At 38.2% G+C, this 25,248-nt stretch overlaps 4 protein-coding genes across 8 annotated transcripts; 1 reads left to right on the top strand and 3 right to left on the bottom strand.

The window, feature by feature from the left end:
* The first annotated feature begins 803 nt into the window (after positions 1-803).
* LOC120279281 lies at positions 804-3,111 on the top strand. Of its 3 annotated transcripts, none has more exons than XM_039286171.1 (4): positions 804-1,201; positions 1,276-1,373; positions 2,683-2,750; positions 2,849-3,111. In XM_039286171.1, the coding sequence occupies exons 1-3, from the start codon at positions 907-909 to the stop codon at positions 2,734-2,736; spliced, it is 447 nt and encodes a 148-aa protein (XP_039142105.1). In that variant the 5' UTR covers positions 804-906; the 3' UTR covers positions 2,737-2,750; positions 2,849-3,111. The 3 variants fall into 3 exon arrangements, with proteins under 3 accessions (XP_039142105.1, XP_039142104.1, XP_039142106.1); XM_039286170.1 differs by having other exon boundaries at positions 2,844-3,111; XM_039286172.1 differs by having other exon boundaries at positions 2,828-3,111.
* A 65-nt stretch (positions 3,112-3,176) lies between these two features.
* Positions 3,177-4,913, bottom strand: LOC120279278 (rust resistance kinase Lr10-like). Its single transcript, XM_039286166.1, is given in 3 exon segments — positions 3,177-3,716; positions 3,719-4,497; positions 4,603-4,913. Coding segments are annotated over 3 exon segments (1,404 nt in total). The 5' UTR covers positions 4,868-4,913; the 3' UTR covers positions 3,177-3,356.
* A 1,884-nt stretch (positions 4,914-6,797) lies between these two features.
* LOC120278581 (rust resistance kinase Lr10-like) lies at positions 6,798-7,847 on the bottom strand (the record flags this gene model as incomplete). Its single annotated transcript, XM_039285328.1, is given in 3 exon segments — positions 6,798-6,801; positions 6,845-7,296; positions 7,299-7,847. Coding segments are annotated over 3 exon segments (1,005 nt in total), but the record flags the coding sequence as incomplete, so codon positions are not given.
* Positions 7,848-8,872: 1,025 nt separating this feature from the next.
* On the bottom strand, positions 8,873-10,787 carry LOC120279279 (rust resistance kinase Lr10-like). Of its 3 annotated transcripts, none has more exons than XM_039286167.1 (3): positions 10,645-10,787; positions 10,269-10,345; positions 8,873-10,193 (listed from the first exon to the last, which is right to left on the bottom strand). In XM_039286167.1, the coding sequence occupies exons 2-3, from the start codon at positions 10,333-10,335 to the stop codon at positions 8,989-8,991; spliced, it is 1,272 nt and encodes a 423-aa protein (XP_039142101.1). In that variant the 5' UTR covers positions 10,336-10,345; positions 10,645-10,787; the 3' UTR covers positions 8,873-8,988. The 3 variants fall into 3 exon arrangements, with proteins under 3 accessions (XP_039142101.1, XP_039142102.1, XP_039142103.1); XM_039286168.1 differs by having other exon boundaries at positions 10,269-10,348; positions 10,645-10,777; XM_039286169.1 differs by lacking the exon at positions 10,645-10,787 and adding an exon at positions 10,456-10,617.
* Between the last annotated feature and the right edge of the window lie 14,461 nt (positions 10,788-25,248).

Below are 25,248 nucleotides of genomic sequence, written 5' to 3'. Positions count from 1 at the left end.
AATTTTTTTTTTTGGGAAAATGTACTTTGTGCTCTCCTTTGTACCACTCTCATATCATGTTTCTAATGGTCGCTCTCAACCAAGCCGTCCATTACGAATCGTACGGTCCACACATAGAGGTCCAACTTTTCGGCTGCCCGGTGTCGAAATGTCGGGTAATATATATAAATATATTAATCTCCACCTGGGTCCACAATTTAGAATCTCAAAGCCTTCAAAATTCTTGAACCATTTCTCTGCATATAAACTTAACCATTTGATTAATTAAGATATTAATCTTATTGATTAATCACAACCGGCACATATCTTAATTAATTGAGCTTATTTATATCTCAAACGATGATTAATACACTAGCTTCACCAACAAAAGTAGGTAGAGGTAAAAAGCCAAGCGTGTCAATGATATATACATTTACCATACTACCCCTGCCAGTAAACGATTATTTATTTACTGGTGACCGGTGAGTATCCATAGTTATCCCTAGATTATTATTAATTTTTAGTAAAAAATTTATGGAACGATTGATTGCCAGCTATCACCTAATTTGATTCACTCCAATCACACACTAACAGTGTCATTCTCGTTATTTTCTCTAAATCCAAGCCCAAACTTTACCGTATTAAAAAGAAAAAAAGAAAACAGAGGGACAAACCAAAGCATAGGATGCCATTTATCCGCACTCAAAAAGCGAGCCCCAAAAAGAAACCGAAGCTGCCAGTTCTTTTGGAAGAGTTGAGAGTCCTTTTCTGAGTCAAATCTTACGGTGTATTTATAGCAATACTTAGAGATTTAAAAGCACCCTCCTTTTCCTCTCCCACCATTAGCGACCATCTCGAGCTTTTGTTCTCCCATTCCGGCGGGGTCTCTAGAAACCCTAACCTGGGCCTTTACCCCGAATTCCGGCCATGGCCGCCGTGACGCAGGCGCGTGAGGCGACGCCACCGCCAGTGATTGGGAAGGCAGGGAGGTATACGGTCTTCATTACCCCTCCGGCCACGCTCAAGACGCAAACCGCCAGCCCTAACTCCGTTTCCAGTCCGAGCCTGAGAAATGTGGACGATTTACAGGCAAAGGCGCCAGTGTCTCTGCCGCCGCCGGTTCAGGTGCCACCGCGGCAGTTCGACAAGCCGGCAGCGACGCCGCGTGGCTCGGGATCCGCCTTCGGGTTCTTCTGGAACGCGGTCGCCAAGGTTCAAGATGGTAAATTTTCGCCGATCTGGTATCCATTGTCTTTGGATTTTCTGGTGATTAAGTTCTTCGGTAATTTTTTTTAGCGCATTCGAGCTTGGATGAGTATTTGGCGGATTGGTTTGGTCTGAACCAATCTAAGTACCAGTGGGCCTTGAATGATTACTACGAGAATAAGGGTGTGGTAAGTATTTTTAAGCATAAAAATTGGATCTTTGCCTTTTTTTTTTGGTTGAATTTGAGTGTAGATCTTGCAACTAGTGCTTTTCCTTTGCTGTTAAATTTCTCAGGTATCTTTTGTTTGTTTATTTGCGTATTTTTTTAATATTATTTAATGGAATGTTAACGTATAAAGTTTGCCCCATTGTTTAACCTGTGGATTACTATGCTTCTGGTGATTCTTTTGAATGATTTCTTGTTATATCTTGATCTGGGCATTTGTCTCACAATGTTAGCTTTCTTAATGCTTTCCTATATTGGTTCCTAATCATTAATTATTTATAAATATGTTATGTGTGTATATAGTTAGATCACATTTTACTATAATTTATTGCTTTCAGTCCTTGTTGGACTTGGACATATGAAATAATACGTCTGCTGGTTTGTATGACAACCATATGTCCATTTTTTTCTTATTCATGCAGAGCTTTTCTATCAGTCATTATTGATACAAAAGAAAGATAATATCAATGAAAGTATTGCTTTGTCCTTCCTGAATAAATGGTTGTTTGAAATTTGCTGGTATATAAGGAAGCTACATTTCTGCTTTTGTATAGAAACATGGGTTTCTATATGAGTGGTTTTGTGTTTCGGAGATGACTATAAAGTAACAAACTAGGATTCTAATTGCAACGCATTTTGTGTAGCTCTTGAAGGATGTATATTTTATAAGCAGTGGAACATAAGGAGCTCAGTTCAATCAACTTTCTTTTATGGAACTGACCTGCTTGTGATTTGTCTTTGTTGAACATCAGGTTATAATTCTGTTGAGTTCTCCATGCAAGTATTCAAGTCGGTGTGTCACTTGTTAGCATAATATTAGCACACTATAATCCAATTGTTGATGTTCTAGTCACTGCAACTATCTTTATGGAACTGACCTGCTTGTGATGTGGCTTAGTTGAACATCAGGTTATAATTATGGTGAGTTTTCCATGCAAGTATTCAAGTCGGTGGGTCACTTGTTAGCACTATATTAGCACACTATAATCCAATTGTGATGTTCTAGTCAGTGCAAAGAGAATCTTATAAGTGACTAAATCTCATAAACTGTCCTACTGAATTGTGGTATTGTATCATTCTTCTATAATGGTTGTAAATTGTGACTGGGAGCTGGATGATGTTTACCTTGTAGTATACATAATTGATGGTGTCCTTTATGATATCATCTCATTCCCTCCTGAGAATTATCCATTTATTTCTTTGTTCTTCAAATCAGGTGATCCTATCCAATGATTTCTGCAAATTTTAAACTTTATCATATTTGATTGCAGGGAAAGGAAAGTGGGAAACAAACAGAATTAGTGACCAAAGGTGAAGTTGTGTGATAACTATGATTAAGGTAAACCTCTTTGATTTTGTTCTTCATTCATTCACATTTTATTGAAGTTACTCATCTCCCATTTTCCTTATCATCAGCATTTCGATTTTGTAGAACAGCTTTTGTGCATTGTTATGCAGCTCTTAGAACCAAATATCTAAGGTGATCTCCGCCCTACACCTTGTGTTGCATTCATATGTAATGTATATGAAATCAAGAAGACATCTCCACTGAAGCCATGGAGATGAATGTTGTTTTGTTTGAATATCATGCCTCAGTTGCCAATCCCGCTGTGGCATACTAACAACGAGGCTATAATGTATCAGAAAAAAAAAAACATTATCATTGAGATATTATTATGATCTGTTGATCCTTTTGCCTATCCTCTGGTTTCAATGATTAAACGATATCAATTTTAATCGCTTTGCTGAAATGTACATAGCGTACTTCTGAAATATATATTTCATTTGATTCAGCTACACAAATTACTGAAACACTTGAAAGGGGCTGTGGGTAATTACTGCATGGGTTTTCAAACGGGTAAAGAGTAACATCAGATCCTTGGTTAGCTGCTCCACTTGATGATGAACTCATGCAACTGAAGTAATCCCAAGATGCTGCACAAGATCAAAGCAAGTGCTGGAAAGGGTTCAATGGAGGCAAAATCTCCATCTCCCCTTCCAACATCTTCACAACCTTGTCCATGGGAGGCCTTCTTTCTGGCTGGTACTGCACACACCTGAAGGCCACCATTAGCATCCTCTCTGTTTCACCCTTGTGTTCATCATCAACTCCCATTGTCTCCATCACCTTTTCCATTTCTCTGTTCTCATACCTCTCCCACACCCACTTTGGAAACCAACGCTCATCTTCCTCCAAGCTTGCATCAAAGCTTCTCCTCCTCCCTGCAATCTCAAACAGGAGTATCCCAAAGCTATAGACATCACATTTGTATGTCACTTGTCCCATCAACCACATCTCACTATCTCAGGTGCTGCATAGCCCGGAGTCCCCCGTCCTACAGTCATGCTCACATGAGTGTTCTCTCTGTCGCAAAGCTTCGCCAATCCAAAGTCAGCCACTTTAGGGTTGAAGTTGTTGTCTAGGAGGATGTTTGCTGGTTTGATGTCATAGTGTATGATCCTTTGCTCGCATTCATCGTGCAAGTAAGAGAGCGCTTTAGCTGTACCTATTGCAATCTCATGCAATTTCTCCCATGCAATGGCGTGGCTCTTGTCAAACAGATATGTGTCTAGAGATCCCTTGTCCATGTACTCATAGACCAGGGCTCTGACAATTGAATCATAGCAGAAGCCATAGAGTTTAACAAGGTTTGCATGAAATGTTCTTCCAATGGTGCCAATCTCTGCCTTGAACTGCTGCTCCATTAGTGTCTTGTTCTCAGAACCTCCGGAGTTCAGCACCTTCACTGCTACTAGGACTCCATTCGGAAGCTGTCCCTTGTAGACCATCCCGAACCCACCAGACCCCAAGCGAGTGGTGTAGTTGCTAGTTAAGCCGGCGAGCTGTTGGAGTGTGAATCTGATTGGCTTCTCCTCAGCAATCCTATTAAGAAACCTCTCCACTGGTGCATTTTCAATCCATGAATTTAGGGTGGTCCTTCTTGCATCTCCATCCGTGGTAGATGATGGATTCATGAGTGTTGAATTACTGTTTTTGTTGGTTTGCGGCAATTCACGTTTCATGAGGTACTTGTATACAAAATACGCTCCTACAGCTGTTCCAACTGCTGACAGGAGTAAGATTACTGCAAACATACAAAAAAATGGATGAATGTGAGAATTGAAGTCAAGTTGGAACTATGCTTGAAAGAATGGAAGATGAACTTGATTGAGTTGGATAAGGATCTCACCGATTTTGGGCATCAGCCATATAAAGACCCCTATGCTGCCTTCAGATGACATTTTTATACATGGCAGTTTCAGAAGTTGCAGAATGGAAGTGAAGATCAGGAAAAGAAGGAAACACAGACAACAAAAAAACTTTGTCTGAGGATATGGAATAGCATCCTGATCATCATACTCTCTTTTTAATTCTGCGAGCAAAGTCCTGTCAAAAGATAAGGTCCTTGAGATGTGAAAATTTCTCTTCCTCAGATTTGGAATATTCTTGTGCATCTACACACCGTTCAATTAATACCTTCTTTACAACTACTCAACGCTGTTTGATTGTCATTTGTCGGAGGTAGGGACATCACTGAATGAGAAGTGTTAACATTGGGCACTAAGAAAAGGATTTATTTTACATTTACTCAGTGATTCCCTTCAATTTTTTATGAAATGTATGAATAATGAGTACATCATTCTAATACATTTGAGTTTCATGATTTCACTGACATTCTTGATCAACCTATGAAATCTTCATGAAAGGTGCTCTATCTTCCAAAATCATTCACAATCTCCCCTTCCAGCATCTTCACTGAGAAGCTCCCTGAGCACGTTAATCTTTGTAAACAGTGATTGGGAGCTGGATGATGTTTACCTGGTGGTATATATAATTGACGGTGTCCTTAATGATATCTTCTCATTCCCTCCTGGGAATCATTCATTTATTTCTTTGTTCTTCAAATCAGGTGATCCTATCCAATGATTTCTGTAAATTTTAATCTTCATCATATTTGATTGCAGGGTAAGGAAAATGGAAAACAAACAGAACTAGTGACCGAAGGTGAAGTTGTGTGATAAACATGATTAAGGTAAACCTCTTTGATTTTGTTCTTCATTCATCTACATTTTATTGAAGTTAATCATCTCCAAATTTCCTTATCATCAACATTTCGATTTTGTTGAACAGCTTTCGTGCATTGTTATGCAGATCTTAGAACCAAATATCCAAGGTGATCTCCTCTGCACACCTTGTGTTGCATTCCTATATAATGTATATGAAATCAAGAAGACATCTCCACTGAAGTCATGGAGATCAATGTTGTTTTTGTTTGAATATCATGCCTCAGTTGCCAATCCTGCCGTTGCATACTAACAAAGAGGCTATAATGTATCAGAAATAAATAAATAAATAAATAATTAGCATTGAAATATTATTATGATCAACAGTTGATCCTTTTGCCTATCCGCCGGTCTCAATGATCATAGGAATTCAATTTTAATCTCCTTACTGAAATGTACATTGCATACTTCTGAAATTAATATTTCATTTGATTCAGCTACGGATTACTGAAACACTTGAAGGGGCGGTGGGTAACTGCTTACAGGGTAAAGAGTAAAATCTAGCGGTGTTTTGTTGTTGTCATTGTTGTTCTTCTTCTTCTTGTAAAGGGTAACATCTTAGTTGACTTGAAAACTCAGCATTGTGGACTAGGATTTGTGATTATCTCTAACTTTAACAAAATCTTACTTGCATGATCTAGTGGTGGTTCCTATGGAGATTCCCCAATCAAGGCTGAAATTGAAACCATTAATCTAGCCCTGAGGCACTGCATCGAGAACAATTGGAATCCTTCCAGACTCTACTGTGATTGTCCAGGAGTCTCGCAGATAATCAAAACTTTTCACAAGACAGTTGCTTGGCGCCTCGAGTCAACCTTCAGGAAGATGCAACAACTTTTGAACCACTTCCCCAACATCACTTTGAAAACCATTGATCGAGACTCAAATATTCTGGCGGATGCACTGGCACATTTTGGCTGCTTTAACCCAAAGATCTCCCTCTTCTTTCAAGGCCGTGATCGCCTATGCTGGCTGGGGGATCTGTGCTCCCAGTTGAAGCTTGCTTTTAACTTCCCTCTTACTTCCTATTTCATTTCTTTAGCCTTAGTTTTTTTTTTTTAAAAAAAAATTTTAAAAAAAAGGGGTAACATCTTAGTCCTTGGTATGCTGCTCCACTTGATGATGAAAACGGGCCCCCTCCACTTATCCGTGGATGGTGCGACAGATGAAGTAGGTGCTGGAAATTGATCAATAGAGGCACAATCTCCATCTCCCCTTCTAACATCCTCACAACCTTGTTCATGAGAGGCCAATGGGCTTTTCAGATTATCGATACATCTGGGTCGATGATAGCTCTCACCGAATGGTGAGAGTTTGATTCTCAGCTGAAGACATATTTTTTGGGAATTATAAATAGTAATTGTGTACGGGTGATTCCAGCGCCCAGTGAGCGTGGTCCCGTCTCCACTTGTTCCATCATTTCTCTTTTTTCCTCCAAAAACCTTGTCCATGGGAGGCCTTCTTTCTGGCTGGTACTGCACGCACTTCAAGGCCACCATTAGCATCCTCTCTGTTTCACCCTTGTGTTCGTTATCAACTCCAATCTTCTCCATCACCTTTTCCATTTCTCCGTTCTTGTACCTCTCCCACACCCACTTTGAAAACCAACGCTCATCTTCCTCCAAGCTTGCATCAAAGCTTCTCCTCCTCCCTGCAATCTCAAACAGGAGTATCCCAAAGCTATAAACATCACATTTGTATGTCACTTGTCCCATCATCCACATCTCCGGCGCAGCATAGCCCGGAGTTCCCCGCCCTACCGTCATGCTCACATGAGTGTTCTCTCTGTTGCAAAGTTTCGCCAATCCATAGTCAGCTCAGCTACTTTAGGGATGAAGTTGTGGTCTAGGAGGATGTTTGCTGGTTTGATGTCATAGTGTATGATCCTTTGCTCGCATTCATCATGCAAGTAAGAGAGTGCTTTAGCTGTTGTTATTGCAATCTCATGCAACTTGTCCCATGCAATGGTGTGGCTCTTGTCAAACAGATATGTGTCTAGAGATCCCATGTCCATGTACTCATAGACCAGGGCTCTGACAGTTGAATCACAGCAGAAGCCATAGAGTCTAACAAGGTTTGCATGAAATGTTCTTCCAGTGGTGGCAATCTCTGCCTTGAAATGCTGCTCCATGTCCTCTGAACCTCCGGTATTCAGAACCTTCACTGCTACTAGGTCTCCATATGGAAGCTGTCCCTTGAAGACCGTCCCAAACCCACCAGATCCCAATCGTGTTGTGTAGTTGAGGGTGAAGTCTGCGAGCTCTTGGAGTGTGAATCTGATTGGTTTCTCCTTAGCAATCCTATTAAGAAACCTCTCCACTGATGCATTTGAATTTTGGGTGGTCCTTCTTGCATCTCCATCCTTGGCAGATTATGGATTCATGGGTGTTGAATTACTGTTTTGCCGCAACTCACGTTTCTTTTTTAAATTTGCTTGCGTTGATTGCACAGCTAACGCAATTGCCATCTCTATTATGACCACTTCAGACATACACAGAAATAGACGAATTTGAGAATTGAACGCAAGTAGGAACTATGCATGAAAAAACAAAAGATGAACTTGATTGTGTTGGATAAGGATCTCACCAATCACTATTATTATCAATTCTTCAGTTTTCAATTCTCCAGAGATAGATGACATTTTTATCTATAGCAGTTCCAGAAGTTCCAAAATGAAAATGAAAAAAATCAGGAAGAGAAAGAAGCATGACCACACGAACCTTTGAGGATATATTAGAATACCCTCATCAACATGCTTTGTTTATAGTTCCGTGAGAAAACTCCTCCCAAAATATAAAGTCCTTCTTGAATCATTGAAATTTCCCTTCTTTATCACTGGAAATTTCTTAGATGATTCAGCCACTTGCAGACAACTAGACGTGTTTTGACGGTTCAATTAATAGTTTAATACCTTCTTTACAAATACTCAACGCGGTTTGATTGTCATTTTTCGGAGGTAGGGACATCACTGAATGAGAAGTGTTCACATTGGGAATTAAAAAAGAGGATTTATTTCACATTTACTCAGTGATTCCCTCCAATTTTTAATGAAATGTATGAATAGTGAGGACATCATTCTAATACATTTGAATTTCATGATTTTAGTGACATTTTTGATCAACCTATGAAATCTTCATGAAAGGTACTCTTATCTCCACAAATAGTTCACCATCTCCCCTTCCAACATCTTCACCGAGAAGCTCCCTGAGCACGTTAATCTTTGAGAATTTACGACGTTATAATTACCATTTCCCAAACGCGAGTAAAGCCATTGCCAAAGATGAGGTACTCCTTGTGAATTGAATGTGTGGCAACCGCAGACTTGTTCACATCCTTGATGTATTGCTTCAGATATTTATAATTTGTGGTGCCTAAAATTCTACAATGAAACATCTCTTGATAGTTGAGACTGATGCTCAGAGGACTATACAATACTGTTTGGAAAGAGATATGGAGTTTATAGAATTTATGGAATTTGAACAAATGAACAAGAATTTCCTGAATTTACAGTTTTACTGCTGATTTTGGTGAATTAAAATATTCGCTTCACTTTCATTTGTTGTTGTTGCTGTGCTAGTTGAATATCCTCTGCTTTCACTCCACTGGGATGAACTTCCATCAAATGGCATCATATACTGGAATGGATTGGTTGGTGCAATGATCTCTTCCTCTCCTTCCAACATCCTCACAACGCTGTTCATTGAAGGTCTTGTATCTGGTTGATACTGAACACACCACAATGCCACCTTGCACATCCTCTCTGCTTTATCTCTGTTACTGTGTTCAATCCGACAGTTTGTCATAACACCGTCTAGTTCTCCTCCTTCAAACTTGTGCCATATCCATCTCGGAAACCATTCTTGGCTCTCTGCCTGACTGAGATTGAGATTCCGTCTCCTTCCCAGTATCTCAAACAGGAGCATTCCGTAGCTGTAAACATCACACTTGTGAGTCACAGGGTATGGCATCCAGAGCTCTGGTGCTGCATAACCAGGAGTTCCCCTGCCTCCTGTCAAGCTAATGTGGGAATTATCTCTATCACAAAGCGTTGCCAATCCGAAATCAGCCACTTTTGGAGAGAAATTAGCATCAATAAGAACATTTCCAGGCTTTATATCATAATGCACTATCTTCTTCTGACACTCCTCATGCAGGTATCTGATCCCCTTGGCTGTTCCAATGGCAATCTCATGAAGTTTTTCCCATTTGAGCTTCTGATTCTCATCGAACAAGTAACTGTCCAGCGATCCCTTCTCCATGTACTCATAAACAAGTGCTTTCAAAGTGTTATCGAAACAGAATCCGTAGAGCCGGACAAGGTTGATGTGGTATGTTCTTCCTATGGTTCCTATCTCTGCCATGAACTGTTCTTCAGCTCTTTTATCCTGAGTTTTGTGAAGTACTTTTACCGCTATCTGCACACCATTGGGGAACTGTCCTTTGTAGACTATTCCAAAGCCTCCTGAACCCAATTTCTGTGCAAAGTTTTGTGTAAAATCTATAATATTCTGAGTAGTAAATCTGACAGGCCTCTCTTTTACTATATCTGCTAGAAACCGCTCGATTGTCACCATGTCGATGTTTGAATCCACATTTACAGCAGATACACTAGTTATCTGCATGGATGTGTTCCTTGCTTGCATTTTGTTCTTCTGAATGCATCTGATAATTGCAATAGCTATAACAATGACCACAATACCACCAACTACGGCTAATGCTGTAGAAAATATGCAGAAATAAGTAGAATTCAAAGGACATAACTAGAGATGTACAACTTGTTTTCGCATAGTACCGATGGTAGCTGCTGTTGCTCCAGCAGACAGGCCGCTCGTATCACTGCTGGTCGACGTATTTGACATTTGCAATGGCCTGCTAAAAGAAAAATGACATGAAGATTTTGTATTACTACAATGTGAATGCAAACACAATCTATAGGCAGGATCAAACTGAATTAATGATAGAACTGATCTCGTATTATCTCAATAGTGAATTATTCTGCAGGTATTTGATGATAACATGCTGCTGCAATTTCTGCAGTGTCAATCATTTCCAAGTATTTTGATAACTCCTTTTTTTTTTTTAATTGTAATTCCTGAATTTCTGAAACATTTGATAAGAATCCTGGCTAAAAAATTGAAATAGCAGGATATACAAAGAATTAGACTCACCGATCTGTTACTATTTCTTCCTCTTCTTGTTCTTCTCTGCATCAACAATTGAACCTCTTTTTCCTTGGAAGATAACAATTATTGTTTGATGGGAAGTCGTTTAAGGACAAAAAAAAGAATAACGTTGACTAGTGCTGGGCAGGCCATTTTGATGTCAAAGAAATATATACAATACATTTCTATTCTTCCAGGCAACCTCCTCGAACCTCCACCACATTTGCATAGTTGTCAATTTTGCATTTGCTGACTTTTGGGATTCAAGCACCAAACAATTAAAATATATGTTTTTTTAAGAAAAAGTGTGTAAACACTAAACCACTTTAATTGAAAAAGAAAACAATACAATAGAACTCTTTTTGAGAAAAAAAGAGCAAAAAAAGCTACAAAAAACAGAAGAAAACACCACAAAATGATCGGAAGAAGAGGCTGGATGGCACAAATCTCATCAAGCCGAGTAAGGTCGGTCAAGGCCTCTGAAAAAGCAGAGATAAAGAAGGATGGAGAAGCCCAAATGCTGCCAGTTCATCAGCAATAGAGTTCTTTTCCCTTGGAATCGAAGAGATGGAGATGTCAGGGAAGTCCTTCATTTGTTGCTTCAGTTTGTTGAGCTGATTGCTAGCACGCCAGGAAATGCAGGGGTGAAAGTGTTTGCTTAGCTGCTCGACCCCTGGGCAATCACAGCAGATGATCGTAGGTTGCCAGTTGAAATCTTTACAATGTTGAAGAGCCAGGCAAATAGCATCAATCTCAGCATCAAAAGGTGTGGAATGGCTTGTGCCAGAAGCACCTGCAAGCAAAACCAGGCCGGGGTTAGCAACAATGATGAAACCAAGGCCAGCACACTTAGAGGCCGAGCTCCAAGAGGCATCGGCATAGATAAATATGGATTTGGGAGAGAGAGAAGGCCCAGAAAACTCCCTGATGTTGTTGTCCCTGAAGAAACTGTTACAGTGGTTAATAGCCCTTGCGGGAATAGAAACCAGATTAAGTTTGGCTTTTTGAAAAATATGATTGCATCTCTCTTTCCATATGATCCAAGCCATTGTGGCAATCAAAGCTTTAACCTGATCACAATCCCTTCTATTCCTGCCATAATACTCCAGCCAACGGCCAGAACATAAGTAATTTAAATCCAAAGGGTCTCTGTTCATCCTGATGAGAATTGGGGTCCAGCAGTGCTGAACTTTTGAACACAACCAAATGAGATGGGAAGCAGATTCATCATATAATCCACAGAAGGGACAGCTAACAAAAGGTCCAATGTTAAGATTGTAAAGATAGGCACCCGTCGTTAGTTTATCATGAGCTAGTTTCCAAAATGAAAGTTTTTAATACTGGGGGACAACGAGATAATTTCCAAATAAGATCCCACCCCATCCAATTTTCAGATTCAAAGACAAGATGAATTGATATGGGTGTAGACAGTGGAAGAGATAGTAGCATAATGCGAATGATAGGCCCATACCCACAGATTATCATTAGTCTCGATGAAAACCGACATTCGAAATAAAATCAAGATCCACGAATTACCAAAAAGCAATTCTCGAGAAAAATTCACATTGAAAAACATTATTATCCAAGAAATCATAGATGTTTAAGTTTTCAAAAATTCAGGTCCATGTTTAGAAATGTAGGCTTATGCGATATAGGAAGATCCATAATCCAAGGATCAGTCCACCAATCCAAGCCATTACTATTGAGTGAGATGATTTTTGAAATTGGCACGAAGGAAATCGAAGTGTTACAAATAGATTTAAAAGAACCAAGAGGAGCGGGCAGGAGAATGATGCTTCCATGGATGCCACCCATGATATTTGTCTTTAAAGATGTCCACCCAGATCTTGTTATCAGAATTAAGGATAGCAAATATGTTCTTGGCCATAAGTGAGTGTTTAACAAGTCTTAGATTTTTTTAATACCAAGCCCCCCCTCAGGCTTAGATTGAGTCGTGAGGGCCCAACCAACAGAATGGAAACCGCGTTTATTGCCGCCATGACCCCAGAGGAAATCCCTGGCCAGTTTGGAAATGGAATCAAGGATAGTATTAGGCAGGTTCATGACAGAAGAGATGTAGATAGGAATAGCAAATAAAGTACTGTTAATCAGAACAGAGCGACCAGCAAGAGAGAGGTGCGAGTGGTTCCAGGCATGGATTGCCGAATGGACTTTGTTAGGGAGAAAACTGAGTTGATTTACCAGAAGTCTTCTAGGAGAGATAGGGACACCAAGGTAAATGAAAGGGAATGAACCAATTTTGAAACCAAGAATTTTAGATATAGAGTTAGCGATTCTCCTATTACACCAGGATGGAAGATAAAGCGCTGATTTGGAGGGATTGGGCCTTTGTCCAGAGAGATTGTAATAGATATTAAGACAAAGGAGACAATTTCTAGCAGCTTTCCTAGAGGCATTGGTAATTAAGATGAGGTCATCAGCAAACATTAAGTGATTGAAATTTCTAGGGAGGTTGCTGCAGAAGCCAGGGACAAGATTGAGATTCATAGCTTTGTTGAGGATAGAAGAGAGATTTTGAGAAGCGAGAAGGAAAAGCAGAGGGGAGAGAGGATCCCCCTGCCTAACTCCTCTACTACTGTTAATCCAGGAAGAATGATTACCATTGATGATGATAGAAAAGGAAGCAGAGGTTAAAGTGGCATGAATCCAAGAGATCCAAAGGTCAGGAAAGGACATCTTCCGGAGGGTGGCAAAAATGGTTACCCATTCAACAGTATCAAAAGCTTTTTCAATGTCAATTTTAAGCATCATCCTAGGGGGGGCAGAGGTATCTAATTCTAAACTATGGGCAATTTCCTGGGCTGCAATTATATTATCATAAGCGCCACGCCCCGGAATAAACCCAGTTTGTTCAGGACCAATGAGGGAATGAATCACAGATTTTAAGCGATTGGCCAAGATCTTTGCAATAATTTTATAGCAGACATTACACAAAGAAATAGGGCGAAAATCTAACACTGAAATGGGGTTATCTTTTTTAGGAATCAGAGTGACGAAAGTTTTACCCCAAGAGGGAGGCATCTTAGCAGTATGAAAGAAATAGGCAATCGCATTGAAAAGGTGCTCACCAACAATATTCCAATAAAAAAGATAGAACTCCACATTAAGGCCATCAGGGCCAGGACTTTTTCCCCGGGGCATTGAGTTGAGCGTTTGATAGACTTCTCTCATAGAGATAGGTCGAATCAAAGAAGCTCTGTCCTCATCACTCAACACAGGGAAATCATCCGGCATGGCATTAAGCAGAGAATCAATGGTAAAAACCGAGGAAGACGTCCAAAGATTTTTATAATGATGAACAAAACAGTTTTCTAAGTCAATATGCTCAGTAAAGATAGTACCTGATTTGTCTTTGATAGCTCTAACTCTATTCCTATGTCTGCGAATCTTGACTGAACTGTGAAAGAAACTAGAGTTTTGGTCACCTTTAGTTATCCATTGGGAGCGAGCTCTTTGGCCCCAGTATATCGTTTTCTGTTTGAGAAGGGCCGCATGACGGTTCCTGAGAGCTCTGAGCCATGTCGAACCCCAGGTATCGGAAGAAAAGTGGTGTTGATCTATAGCATTAATTTCTTGCTCAATGTTCTTCAATTCCTCATCAATATGGCAAATACTGGAACGTTTCCATCTGCAAAGATTTAATTTAGTTTGGGAAATAAAATGCGTGAAAGAATGCATCGGAGAAGTAGAAGGGGTAGCATTCCAGGCATTAACAACACTACTATGACATCCTTCATAATCCAACCAGATATTCTCAAAGCGAAAGATTCTGCTAGAAGGAGAAGGGGAGTCATGGGCAATAAGAAACATAGGAGAGTGATCAGAGTTAATGCGGGCAAGGTGCTGGTTGGAAATGTAATTAAATTTAATAAACTAGTTTGAGTTTGATAAAAATCGATCCAGTCTGGCCCAACGTCTGGTTAGACCATCATGTCCAATACAATAGAACTCTACCAAAAAGTAGAGAAGGGAACAAAAAAAAAAACATAGCTCACAAGTTGTGGTTACAAACCAATCATAGGAGAAAACAAACACTAGAAAGATAAAAACAACACTCACAGAAGAGGAACCAAAGCATCCTTACTGCCCTCCTGCCCACCGCGAAGGACCTTAACCCGTGCTCGGATCATGTCTCCCCTGACGTCGAAGTCCCAAACGACGCCTCAGCTCGAGGTCCTAGAAAATCCAGACTGTGCGTCAGATAATTGCCATGGAGTCTTCTAACTTCACTTGTGATTTATCCCGAATTAAAGAGCACCAGAATGATAGCATGAGGTAAATACCCAAAATCACAGTATGAACAGGCAACATATTGGCATTAAAAATACATTCATTTCTTGTACGCCAAACATTACACACAAGTGCTTTCACCACCAAATCTCCCATATCCCTCATTGAAGGTCGAATAGACGCCCTCCAAGAGTCCCAGAGGTTGCTCATAGAGGCAGGTGGTTCTGGGTTTTGCAGTAGTATAATAAAAGGTATAATACCCTAGTTGGTCCCTCTACTTTTCTCTCTCTTTACTTTTGGTCCCTCTACTCAGAAATGCTCCCGATTAGTCCCTCTACTTTTGAAAATGTGCCCACTTAGTTAAAAATGCTCCCAACCAGTCCCTCTACTTTTAGAAATGTGCCCACTTAGCTGGGCACATTTTTAAAAGTAGAGGGACTGATTGTGAGCATTTTTAACTATAGTCCCTGTACTTTTCTCTCTATTCCCTTTTGGTCCCTTTACTCAGAAATGCTCCCGACTAGTCCCTCTACTTTTGAAAATGTGCCCACTTAGTTAAAAATACTCACAATCAGTCCCTCTACTTTTAAAAATGAGTCCACTTAGTCCCTCTAGTTGGTCATTTTTAAAAGTAGAGGGACTAATTGGGAGCATTTCTAACTACGTGGGCACATTTTCAAAAGTAGAGGGACTAGTCGGGAACATTTCTGAGTAGAGGGACCAAAAGAAAAGAGAGAGAAAAGTAGAGAGACCAATTAGTGTATTATACCAATGATATAATCCCATATTTGCCTAACAAAAGAGCAGTGAATGAAGAGATGATCCACAAACTCTGCCCAGCATGACACATCACACAAGTGGCCGTTGGGAGCTTATTACACTTCCATTTCTCGAGATTCTCAAGAGAACACTTTATTCTTCCACACCAACCAATTGATCAAATTGATTTTCTTTGGGCAACTGTTACTTCAAAAGAACCTCGCCACGGGGCAACACAAACCACCATCCACAAGAAAATTATAGAAGGATTTCACCGAAAAAACACCATTCCCTGTAAGCTTCCAGCATTTTTGATCCTCCGACTATCCTACGTAATCCCTCAGGCGGTCTTTATGATGTTGAAGATTTAATTTCTCAGAGAAAGGGGCCTCCTTGAGAAGATAGGTTTTCTTTTTCATGTCCTTTGAATGTTTTTTTATTTAAAAGTATGGACAATATATTTTTTTTAAATAAATAGAATAAATCACTAATTTATTAAAAAGAAAGGCAAGTACAAATCAAACTAGGAACAAACAAAAGGGCAGAAAAGAAAATAAACACAATTATAAACCAAACACGAGGCGAGAAGCAGTCACCAAGGGTAAAATACACCTTAACAACAACCAATTCAAAAAATCCAAAGAAACAAAAAGAAGGAAAAGCAATTGAGAAGGCGAAGTCCACCATCTGGTATCTGAGGCCTCCTCAAGCTGGCAGTGGGAATGGATCACTCCTAAGCAGAGCTAATAACATCATTTGGTCTAGCGCTCAAGAAATCAAGGGAGCTCTTGAATGGAGTCATCTGGGAAGCATTGGCTCGGGTCTTTAGCTGCAGAAATCCAAACAAGTAGCATATAAATAATTTTGGAAATAACTGAGTGAGGGGTAAGAGCAAATGTGATTGTTTCCAGGGTTGTCAAACCCGGCCCGAGTATTGACCTGACCAAGGTCAGGGGTCAGGGGTCAATGGGTTCAATCTGGTCAAATCGGGTTGAACCGGGGTCAACAATAAAACATTAAAAATTTATTATAATAATTAATAAATATTAAAAATAATATAATCACCATTTTTCATAACTAAAACAAGCATAATTAATTAAATTTAATATTTAAGTTTTTAATTTTATATATCATTCTCAAGAATCTTAACTTCCTAAAACTATAAAATATTTTAAAAATAAAAATAAAAAAATATAAATCTTAAATCTAGTGCCTCTTGGGACTCACAATCACTCACTCACTCTCACTCTCTCTCTCTCTCTCTCTCTCTCTCTCTCTCTCTCTCTCTCTCTAAATCAATAAATTGATTCCTAATCAGCATTTTCTTAATTAGTTATTCTAATCAAAGTATCTTCTCTTTCAAACCGAGCCCTAGAACACAGCTCCTCCTCCGTCGCTATTGCTACTTCTTTCTCTGTTCGCTATGTCTAGATCATCTAACCTAATGAACTCCTTCTCTCTCGAAGACTCCCCCGCTGTTGCTTCGTTAGAACCGGCCGATTTAACTGATTCCCGGTTAAACAGACCGGGTCATCCGGTTCTTAGCCGTGTCAATTAAAGCTCAAGTTTAAGGATATGCTCGGACCGGCCTTATGGCCGATTCCCAGTTTTTTTATCGAACCGGTCCGGCCGGTCTGGGTCTGACAACCTTGATTGTTTTTTTCGAGTCATAAAATCCAAAAAATGACCCTTGAGAGGAGATCCTAGAAAAATCGATATTGAACATGTATGAATGGGATCCAAGATGTTTAGACCTCGAACAAGGTCCAAGGGTGGGAATACAACCCTAGAATTTGCTTGAAAAAAATGCCAAATAAGGTCGAAGAAATCACACCTAAGAAAGAGGTGATCTGTTGATTCCGAGTTTCTATGACACAACACACAAGTGTCAGTTGCACATTGGATATTCTTCTTCTATCACTATTATTGCAAACAAAACAAGTATTATTTAATTCAAACCAACAGGAGGAGACTAAGTTCCACTAAGTTCAAATTGATACAATTAATTAATAAGTTGATTTTAATTTTCATTTGTTGTGCTTTTCTATGCAATGGAGAGTTGCATGAGAGACATTATGTTTGGTAGTATTTAGAAGGTATAATACCCGAATTGGTCCCTCTACTTTTCTCTCTCTTCCCTTTTGGGCATTCTACTCAGAAATGCTCCAAGTAGTCCCTCTACTCTTGAAAATAGTTTTACTTAGTCCCTTCTATTATAAAATATGCTAATTATTGACTGTATTTTTCAAGAGTAGAGGGACTAGATGGGAAGAGATTAAGGATAGAGGGACTAAATTGGGTCATTTTTAAAAGTAGACGGATTAGTGGGATGCATTTCTGAATAGAGGGACCAAAAGGGAAGAAAGAGAAAAGTAGAGGGATCAATTCGAGTATTATACCTATTTAGAACTCTTTGTATAATACCTTAGTTGGTCCCTCTACTTTTCTCTCTCTTCCCTTTTGGTCTCTCTACTCAGAAATGCTCCCGACTAGTCTCTCTATTTTTGAAAATGTGCCCACTTAGTTAAAAATGCTCCCAACTAGTCCTTCTACTTTTAGAAATGTGCCCACTTAGTCCCTCTAAGTGGGCACATTTTTAAAAGTAGAGGGATTGGTTGGGAGCTTTTTCCTCTAAGTGGGCACATTTTCAAAAGTAGAGGGACTAGTCGGGAGCATTTCTGAGTAGAGGGACCAAAAAGGAAGAGAGAGAAAAGTACATGGACTATTTTGGTGATTATACCTAGTTGGAATTACAAGATTTCTTGAAGTTAGTTGTTTGGTTAGGTGGATCTAAAAAAGTAATTAGAGTTGCAAATGCTCTCTGATTGGATTTTGGTGGATTTGGAATTCCAATTAAAATTATTTTTTTTAAAAAACTAGAATATAATTAGAATATAAACAAATAAAATTATATAATTAATTAATTAATTAATTTGACAAATGATATTTTTGGTGGTATATACTTGATATATTATATTATAAAATTATTTTTGGTGGTATATAAAATTATGGTATAATCACCAAAATAGTCCATGTACTTTTCTCTCTCTTCTCTTTTGGTCCCTCTACTCAGAAATGCTCCCGACTAGTCCCTCTACTTTTGAAAATGTACCCACTTAGTTAAAAATATTTCCAACCAGTCCCTCTATTTTTAAAAATGTACCCACTTAGAGGGACTAAGTGGGCACATTTCTAAAAGTAGAGGGACTAGTTGGGAGCATTTTTAACTAAATGGGTACATTTTCAAAAGTAAAATGACTAGTCAGGAGCATTTTTAAGTAGAGGGACCAAAAGAGAAGAGAGAGAAAAGTAGCGGGACCAAATAGGGCATTATACCTAAAATTATATATAATTATATTATATTAATTATTTTAATAAATAATTAATATATTATATTTTATTATAATAAATTAAGTATATATTAATTATATTAATTACTCATAATATTTGAAATTTGAATTCATATTTACATAAAATAAAAGGTATATTTTATAATTTATACTAGCATTACAAATACATCCAACCAAACTTCGGATTTGACTCTCCTTAATTTTCAAATATAAGGATTTGTAAATACAAATCCACTACATTTTCAACTACATTCAACCAAATGGCCCGTATAAGGAGTTCTAGACTTAAGGTTGCATTTGAAGGCTAAGGTGGTTGGTATTACATCAAAATCGGAGGCAAGTAAAATTATAGGTAAATATCTTAAGTGGATACTATACTATGGTCATTTTTTATTTTGAGCATCGAACTTCAATTTAAATCATTTTGGTCAGTCAACTTTAATTTGTATTTATTAGGAGGGTACCAATGGGATTCCGGAGAGAATTTGATGCCGGAATTACCAAGTTAACACTAATTCACTCCTCCATCAGCATATACGGACATAACACGTCATTAAAGAGGGCACGTGGGCACTCTTAGTGACACGACACATGCCACGTCGCCCCAACAAACTAGTCAATAACAATGATAATCTGGCTCTTTTTGAGGATGTTGCATATCTACATATGCATATGACGCGGAACTGATGTTGAAATGACAAATCCCGCATATATGTAATCAAATTCTCCGTGCGATCCCCTCGTTACTCTCTCAGTGAACAAAAATTAAAGTTGAATAGCCAAAATGATACAAATTGAATTTTGATGCTCAATATAAAAATGATTGTCATATGGTACCACCCAAAAAAATTATCTCAACACAAAGGTTTATTATTATTATTATTATTATTATTATTAACAATGCAACTCAATGCACCGCCTCACTATGTTTTGAATTTTAAACTTTACGGATTAATTTGTTTTTGTACATTTTATAAAGGTATAATACCCTAAATGGTCCTTCTACTTTTTTCTCTCTTCCCTTTTGGTCCCTCTACTCAGAAATGCTCTTATTTTGTCCTTTTACTTTTGAAAATATTCCCACTTAGGGAGAAACATTCTCAACTAGTCCCTCTACTTTTGAAAATGAGTCCCATTTTCAAAAGTATAGGGACTGGTTGGAAGCATTTCTCCCTGAGTGGGCATATTTTAAAAAAATAAAAGGACTAGACGGGAGTATTTCTCAGTAGAGGGACTAGAAGGGAATTCCCTAGACGGGAGTATTTAGAGAGAAAAATAGAGGGACCAATTCGGGTATTATACTTTTTATAAACCACCGAACTTTATTTATTGTTAATTTTTTTAAACAAAACTCTTCGTTTACTTTTTCTCCCAGAAAACTCAGAAAGGGTACTCACTTGTCCTTAAAATAACTCTCCAATTAAAATTTTGAAAATAGCAAAGGTCACAAAACTATGTGAGTTAACTGAAAATTCTGTCTATTTTGTAAATTTAATTTATACAACATCAGTTAATTTTATTATGTTTAAATACATGTGCAATTAGTAGTCTGTCATAAAATTTTGATGGGAAGGGTTTTATTATGGGATGAAATTAAATTTTGTTTTTTCTAAATTAAAAATGAAATTTAAGTATAAAAATGAATAAATCAATACTTTGTTAAAATAAAATAGATATAAAATATAAAATACAAAACAAAAAAACCTTGGTAATAAAACTGAGAAGTTAGTCATCCCTGGATGATTGATGGTAATAGGGATTAAAACACTGAAAGCAAAGTCATAGTTACTTCAATGACATCTGTGCAGGGTCATTCATATATGGTTGATTTTAGTTTTTATCGATTAGGGACAACTATCAAGAGTTTAAAGAACTTGGCCATAGCGTGGGAATTCTCCTATATGGCAGAAGAAATACACATAAAATCAATATTGTATTTGATGATGAATATCGTGTCCTTTCACTTGTTATTTGTCATCGTCTAGGTTGCAAATAACCAAAATATAAGCATGTGTTTAATTTTAATAATATTGGAGATGGGTGTTTTAAAACTAGTGATTAAGTTAAAATTGTTAAATTATAAATCAAATCAAATATACAACATTCAAGCAATCTGGAATATGTCTCATTCTTTACCTTGGTCATCCAATATTCGCCCCTTCTAAAACGGAGAGAGAGAGAGAGAGAGAGAGAGAGAGAGAGAGAGAGAGCTGAGGAGATGCCAATGTTACCAATGATTTGGCGGAGGAGGCGGAGCAGAAGCTGCATTACCAGTGAGAATGACACCACTACAGCAAATCCTCTCAGTTTATCTCTGTCATTGTGTTCTATCTGTTGGGTTCAGCCCCATTGAGGGCTGGGAATAAAGTCGGGCTTTAGCTCATTACCTAAGATATATATTTATATATATATCAACAATGGACAAGGGCAAAACTAGAAAACCATTTAGGTGAAGAAAATAGGCTGCAGTGCTATAGTTAGAGATGAAAGGAAGGTGAGAAAGAGAAAGGAAGAGAGAAAGAAAAGAACACAAGAAGAAGCCGGAGGAGGAAGAAGCCGGGTTGCAAGACGGACGGCAAGGTCAAGCCGGATTTAACGCCAATTTGGAGAAGAGAATCCTTGCAAGTTGCCCTACAAATCTATTGGTTTGATCCCTCTTTGATCTCTTATTTGGTGTTTGTTGTGATACTCATTGTTGTGAGATCTAGATCTTTTCTTGAAGTTATCTCTTGTGAATCCATCTTGTGTTAATGATGCTAATCTTGTTATGAACCTCTACCTTGTGTGTAGAAAGGTGAAGATTGTAATCCTATTGTTGATATATAGTGAAAAGATTCAAAAGGCTCTAAGGAGTCCCATGGTTTTTTATGCTAAAAGTTTGTTGTTAGCTTGTTTTGCTGGTTTACATATCACACTATCACTTAAGGAGGGTTTGAACTGTTTTGGAGTTTTTGGGGAAAAAGAGCTCTGAAAGCTATTTATTCAAAAACCAAGAGACTAACAACTAACTAGAGATTACAAAGACGCTGAAAACCTGGGAAAAGGAGGGAAAACATACATCAAAAGTAAAGAAGGCATTAAACAAAATGCTTCATAAGTCAATGTGGAAGGTCTCTTCCTTGATGATACAGGATCATAGCATGCTTGCTGGAACCAAAGATGGCCAAATCCACAGCAGACTTCAACCAACGAAGAGGAATGATGTGAATCTGGGGAAACATGAGCTCTTCCAGATGAAAGCGAATATTATGATTATTATCTATCAATGTCGCAAGACGCCAATCAGCAAGCCGGGAATCCTGGTTGATGGCAGATAATAGATCGTAGTTAGTTAGGAAAATCTGCTTGCATAAAATTCTCTGACTCAGAATACTCTGCAACGCAAAAAGAAGGGCGCAGGCTTCAACTTCAATATATGAGTCAGCGATCATTGGACCACAACCGGCAAGAACAAAGCTTGAATTGAAATTGGAGATGGAAAAGCCAACTCCAGACTTGACAGATTCAAGATTCCAGACTGCATTGACAAACAAGAATGGAGTATCAGCAGAAGAGAAATTATTAATTAGAAGGTTTCTGCCAATAACAGAAGATTGATTGTAAGAGTACTCCCTGACATGAGCCACAGCTTGTGAAAATAAAGCAATGCAATCCAAAGGCGCGTTCTGGAAGATGAGATTGCACCTTGTTTTCCAAATAAGCCAAGCAGACACAACAATAATGGATTGGAGTTTTGTTTGAAGGTTTAGAGAGTCAAATGGACAAGCATATAGATTTACATCTGCATAGGAGGTCACACAACACAACTTGGGAGTCATACGAGTCAGAATACCTACACCTGCATACGAGGCCGTATAAGGCAACCAGAGAACCTCACGGGCAAGTGTTCATCGGAACAAGAGGCCGCTCAATGTGTCATGAGAACTGTGTGGACCGGTATACACACATATATGTGACTGTATACATAAACAGTACTGCTACAACATACATAAACAGTTTTATGAACAATATTTTTGCTGAAAATCTCAAGCATTGCTCTGGGGTTCTCATTAGTAGAGTGATCCAAGCCCCAACACTATCCCATAGTTTAACATAACACTCTAGTTATCCTCCAAACATGTTCTATATACATTTTGGAATATGCATTTCATATGTTTCAACAACAAATTACTGATGTACTTGAAGTGGGCAGTGGGTAATTACTGTATGGTTTTTCAAAAGGGTAGAGTAAAATCTAGCATCTTCTTGTTTTGTTTTTTGGGAAAGAGCTCATAGAGCTATTTTATTAAAATAAAAATAAAGGTTTACAAAATGTTAAGAGGTACAAGCCAAGACAAGAGAAGTAGTAAATTACACAAAAAAAGAAAAAAGACAAAAATAAAAACTAAAACTAAAAAGAGAAGCCTGCATTAGCAAAAATCTTCATCAACTAGTGAGGAAGATCATGGCTAGAGTGAAATAGACAGTTGATGAAGATGACGACCAGAATTGGCAAATTTAAAAACAACATTCAGCCATGCACGAGGAACAATGCAAAGACAAGGAGATCCCACGGAGAGGAGGAGGTGATTGATGCTGATGATCCAATGTCGCAGCCTCCAGGAACAGACGTGATTGAGAGAAGAAAGCAGGTCCACGATGCTGGGACTAGTGATGAAGATAGTCTGAACCTGGTAGGAACAATCAAAGGCTTGTTGAAGAGCAAGATTGAGGATACAAAGGTTTGCAGCAAGCTGAGAATCAGCAGTGTCGAGAAGACGACCTGCAAGGAAGACATTGAAATTAGAATATGTTAAGAAGAAAGCACCATGACAAACTTGAGTAGAGTCGTTCCAAACTAAAGCTGCAAACAGGAAAGGACCATCAAGATTACAGAAATTTTTAATTAAGATCTTCCTGCACACAGAGTTACCAACATAATTCATAACGTTAGCTTGGGAGATAGCCTTGTGAGCAATATGAACGAAGTTAGGCTTAACATCCCTGAAAAAGGCATCACATCTAGCCTCCCTGACATACCAAGCAGTCAATGCAATAAGAGCCTTACACCTGGAAGGAAGACGCGAATGAGAAAGCCAGCCGCTAGAAATGAACCCATCAGCAGGGGCGGAACCAAGGGGGGCTAGCAGGGGCTGAAGCCCTCCTTGACGTCGGAGAAAATACTTTTTAAACAATATAAGATTTGGTGGTTTTTGATTTTTCTATACTTAATTTCATATAAAATACAATATGTGGGCATATAAAAGTGTGGAGTGTGGGTGTGCTTGAGTGGTTAGTGGGTTTATCCATAAGGTTTGGGATCTTTTGATCCACCCAAGTTCAAATCCCACTTGGTGCATTTTTTTCACATTTTATTTTTTAATTTAAAAATTACTATTATTTCAAAATTTTAATAAAATAAATCTTATATACAAATTTTAGTAATTTAAAAAAAGTTTGAATTGATCATGAGGCCTAACATATATATATATATATGCTAGAGTGAAACAACAAAAGTTTTTTTTTTATAAACAATAGTTTGGTTGTTTGTAGTGAGGAGGATCAATTTTACCATATTTTAAAAAAAATACAAACTTGAGATGTATTCTTATTAGTTGAATTATTGAAAATCTCATATATTTTCTATCGGTAATAACAAAATTTTAAATTATAATTTATATTTTTTTTAATATATGTATTCAAATTTTGGTTATATTAGCACATTATTCTTCATTTAAAATAATTATTTTGTTAGATTATTTTTTTATTTTTTATTATTTTGTTTTGCCTTTAGGCTTCAGCCCCCTCTACCATCAAGTCCTGGTTCCGTCCCTGCCCATCAGGAAAAAAAATATGTTTGGAAATAAGTGTAGAGATGTGATTCCAGAGGCCCTGGACTTTACAACATTGAGAAAATAAGTGCTCAGAGGACTCATAAGTGAGATTGCAAAAAATACACATCCTTCTGGGACCTAAGTTAATAGAGTACGGAAACTTAGCAGTAGTAATTTTCCCATTGAATAGAAGCCAAAGAAAGTGCTTGACCCGAGGCATAACCTTGAGATGCCATATTTTCCTCCACCCAGACCAGCAGGAGGCATTATGAATGTTTAGATTCAGAAAGTGGTACACATTCGTAGCAATTTTATGAGATCGACCAGAAGGGGCCCAAACCCACTGATTTTTACAGAGAAAATCAATATGCCCCAGTCTAGCTCTAATCTCATAATAAGCATGAGACCCAAACAGATTAACAAGGCTATGAAAGTTC

The sequence above is a fragment of the Dioscorea cayenensis genome, chromosome 16 (assembly GCF_009730915.1).
Source record: "Dioscorea cayenensis subsp. rotundata cultivar TDr96_F1 chromosome 16, TDr96_F1_v2_PseudoChromosome.rev07_lg8_w22 25.fasta, whole genome shotgun sequence".
Lineage (NCBI taxonomy): Eukaryota > Viridiplantae > Streptophyta > Magnoliopsida > Dioscoreales > Dioscoreaceae > Dioscorea > Dioscorea cayenensis.
The sequence above is the reverse complement of the archived record's forward strand: the minus strand, read 5'-3'. Positions and strand labels throughout refer to the sequence as shown.

Bases quoted from the DNA above. Each gene is read 5' to 3' on its own strand.
- LOC120279281 (XM_039286171.1), top strand. From the start codon at position 907: ATGGCCGCCGTGACGCAGGCGCGTGAGGCGACGCCACCGCCAGTGATT. The intron at 1,202-1,275 runs GTAAATTTTCGC...AATTTTTTTTAG, and splicing joins GGTCGCCAAGGTTCAAGATG to CGCATTCGAGCTTGGATGAG. The intron at 1,374-2,682 runs GTAAGTATTTTT...ATTTGATTGCAG, and splicing joins ACTACGAGAATAAGGGTGTG to GGAAAGGAAAGTGGGAAACA.
- LOC120279279 (XM_039286167.1), bottom strand. From the start codon at position 10,335: ATGTCAAATACGTCGACCAGCAGTGATACGAGCGGCCTGTCTGCTGGA. The intron at 10,194-10,268 runs GTACTATGCGAA...TATTTTCTACAG, and splicing joins AGCAACAGCAGCTACCATCG to CATTAGCCGTAGTTGGTGGT.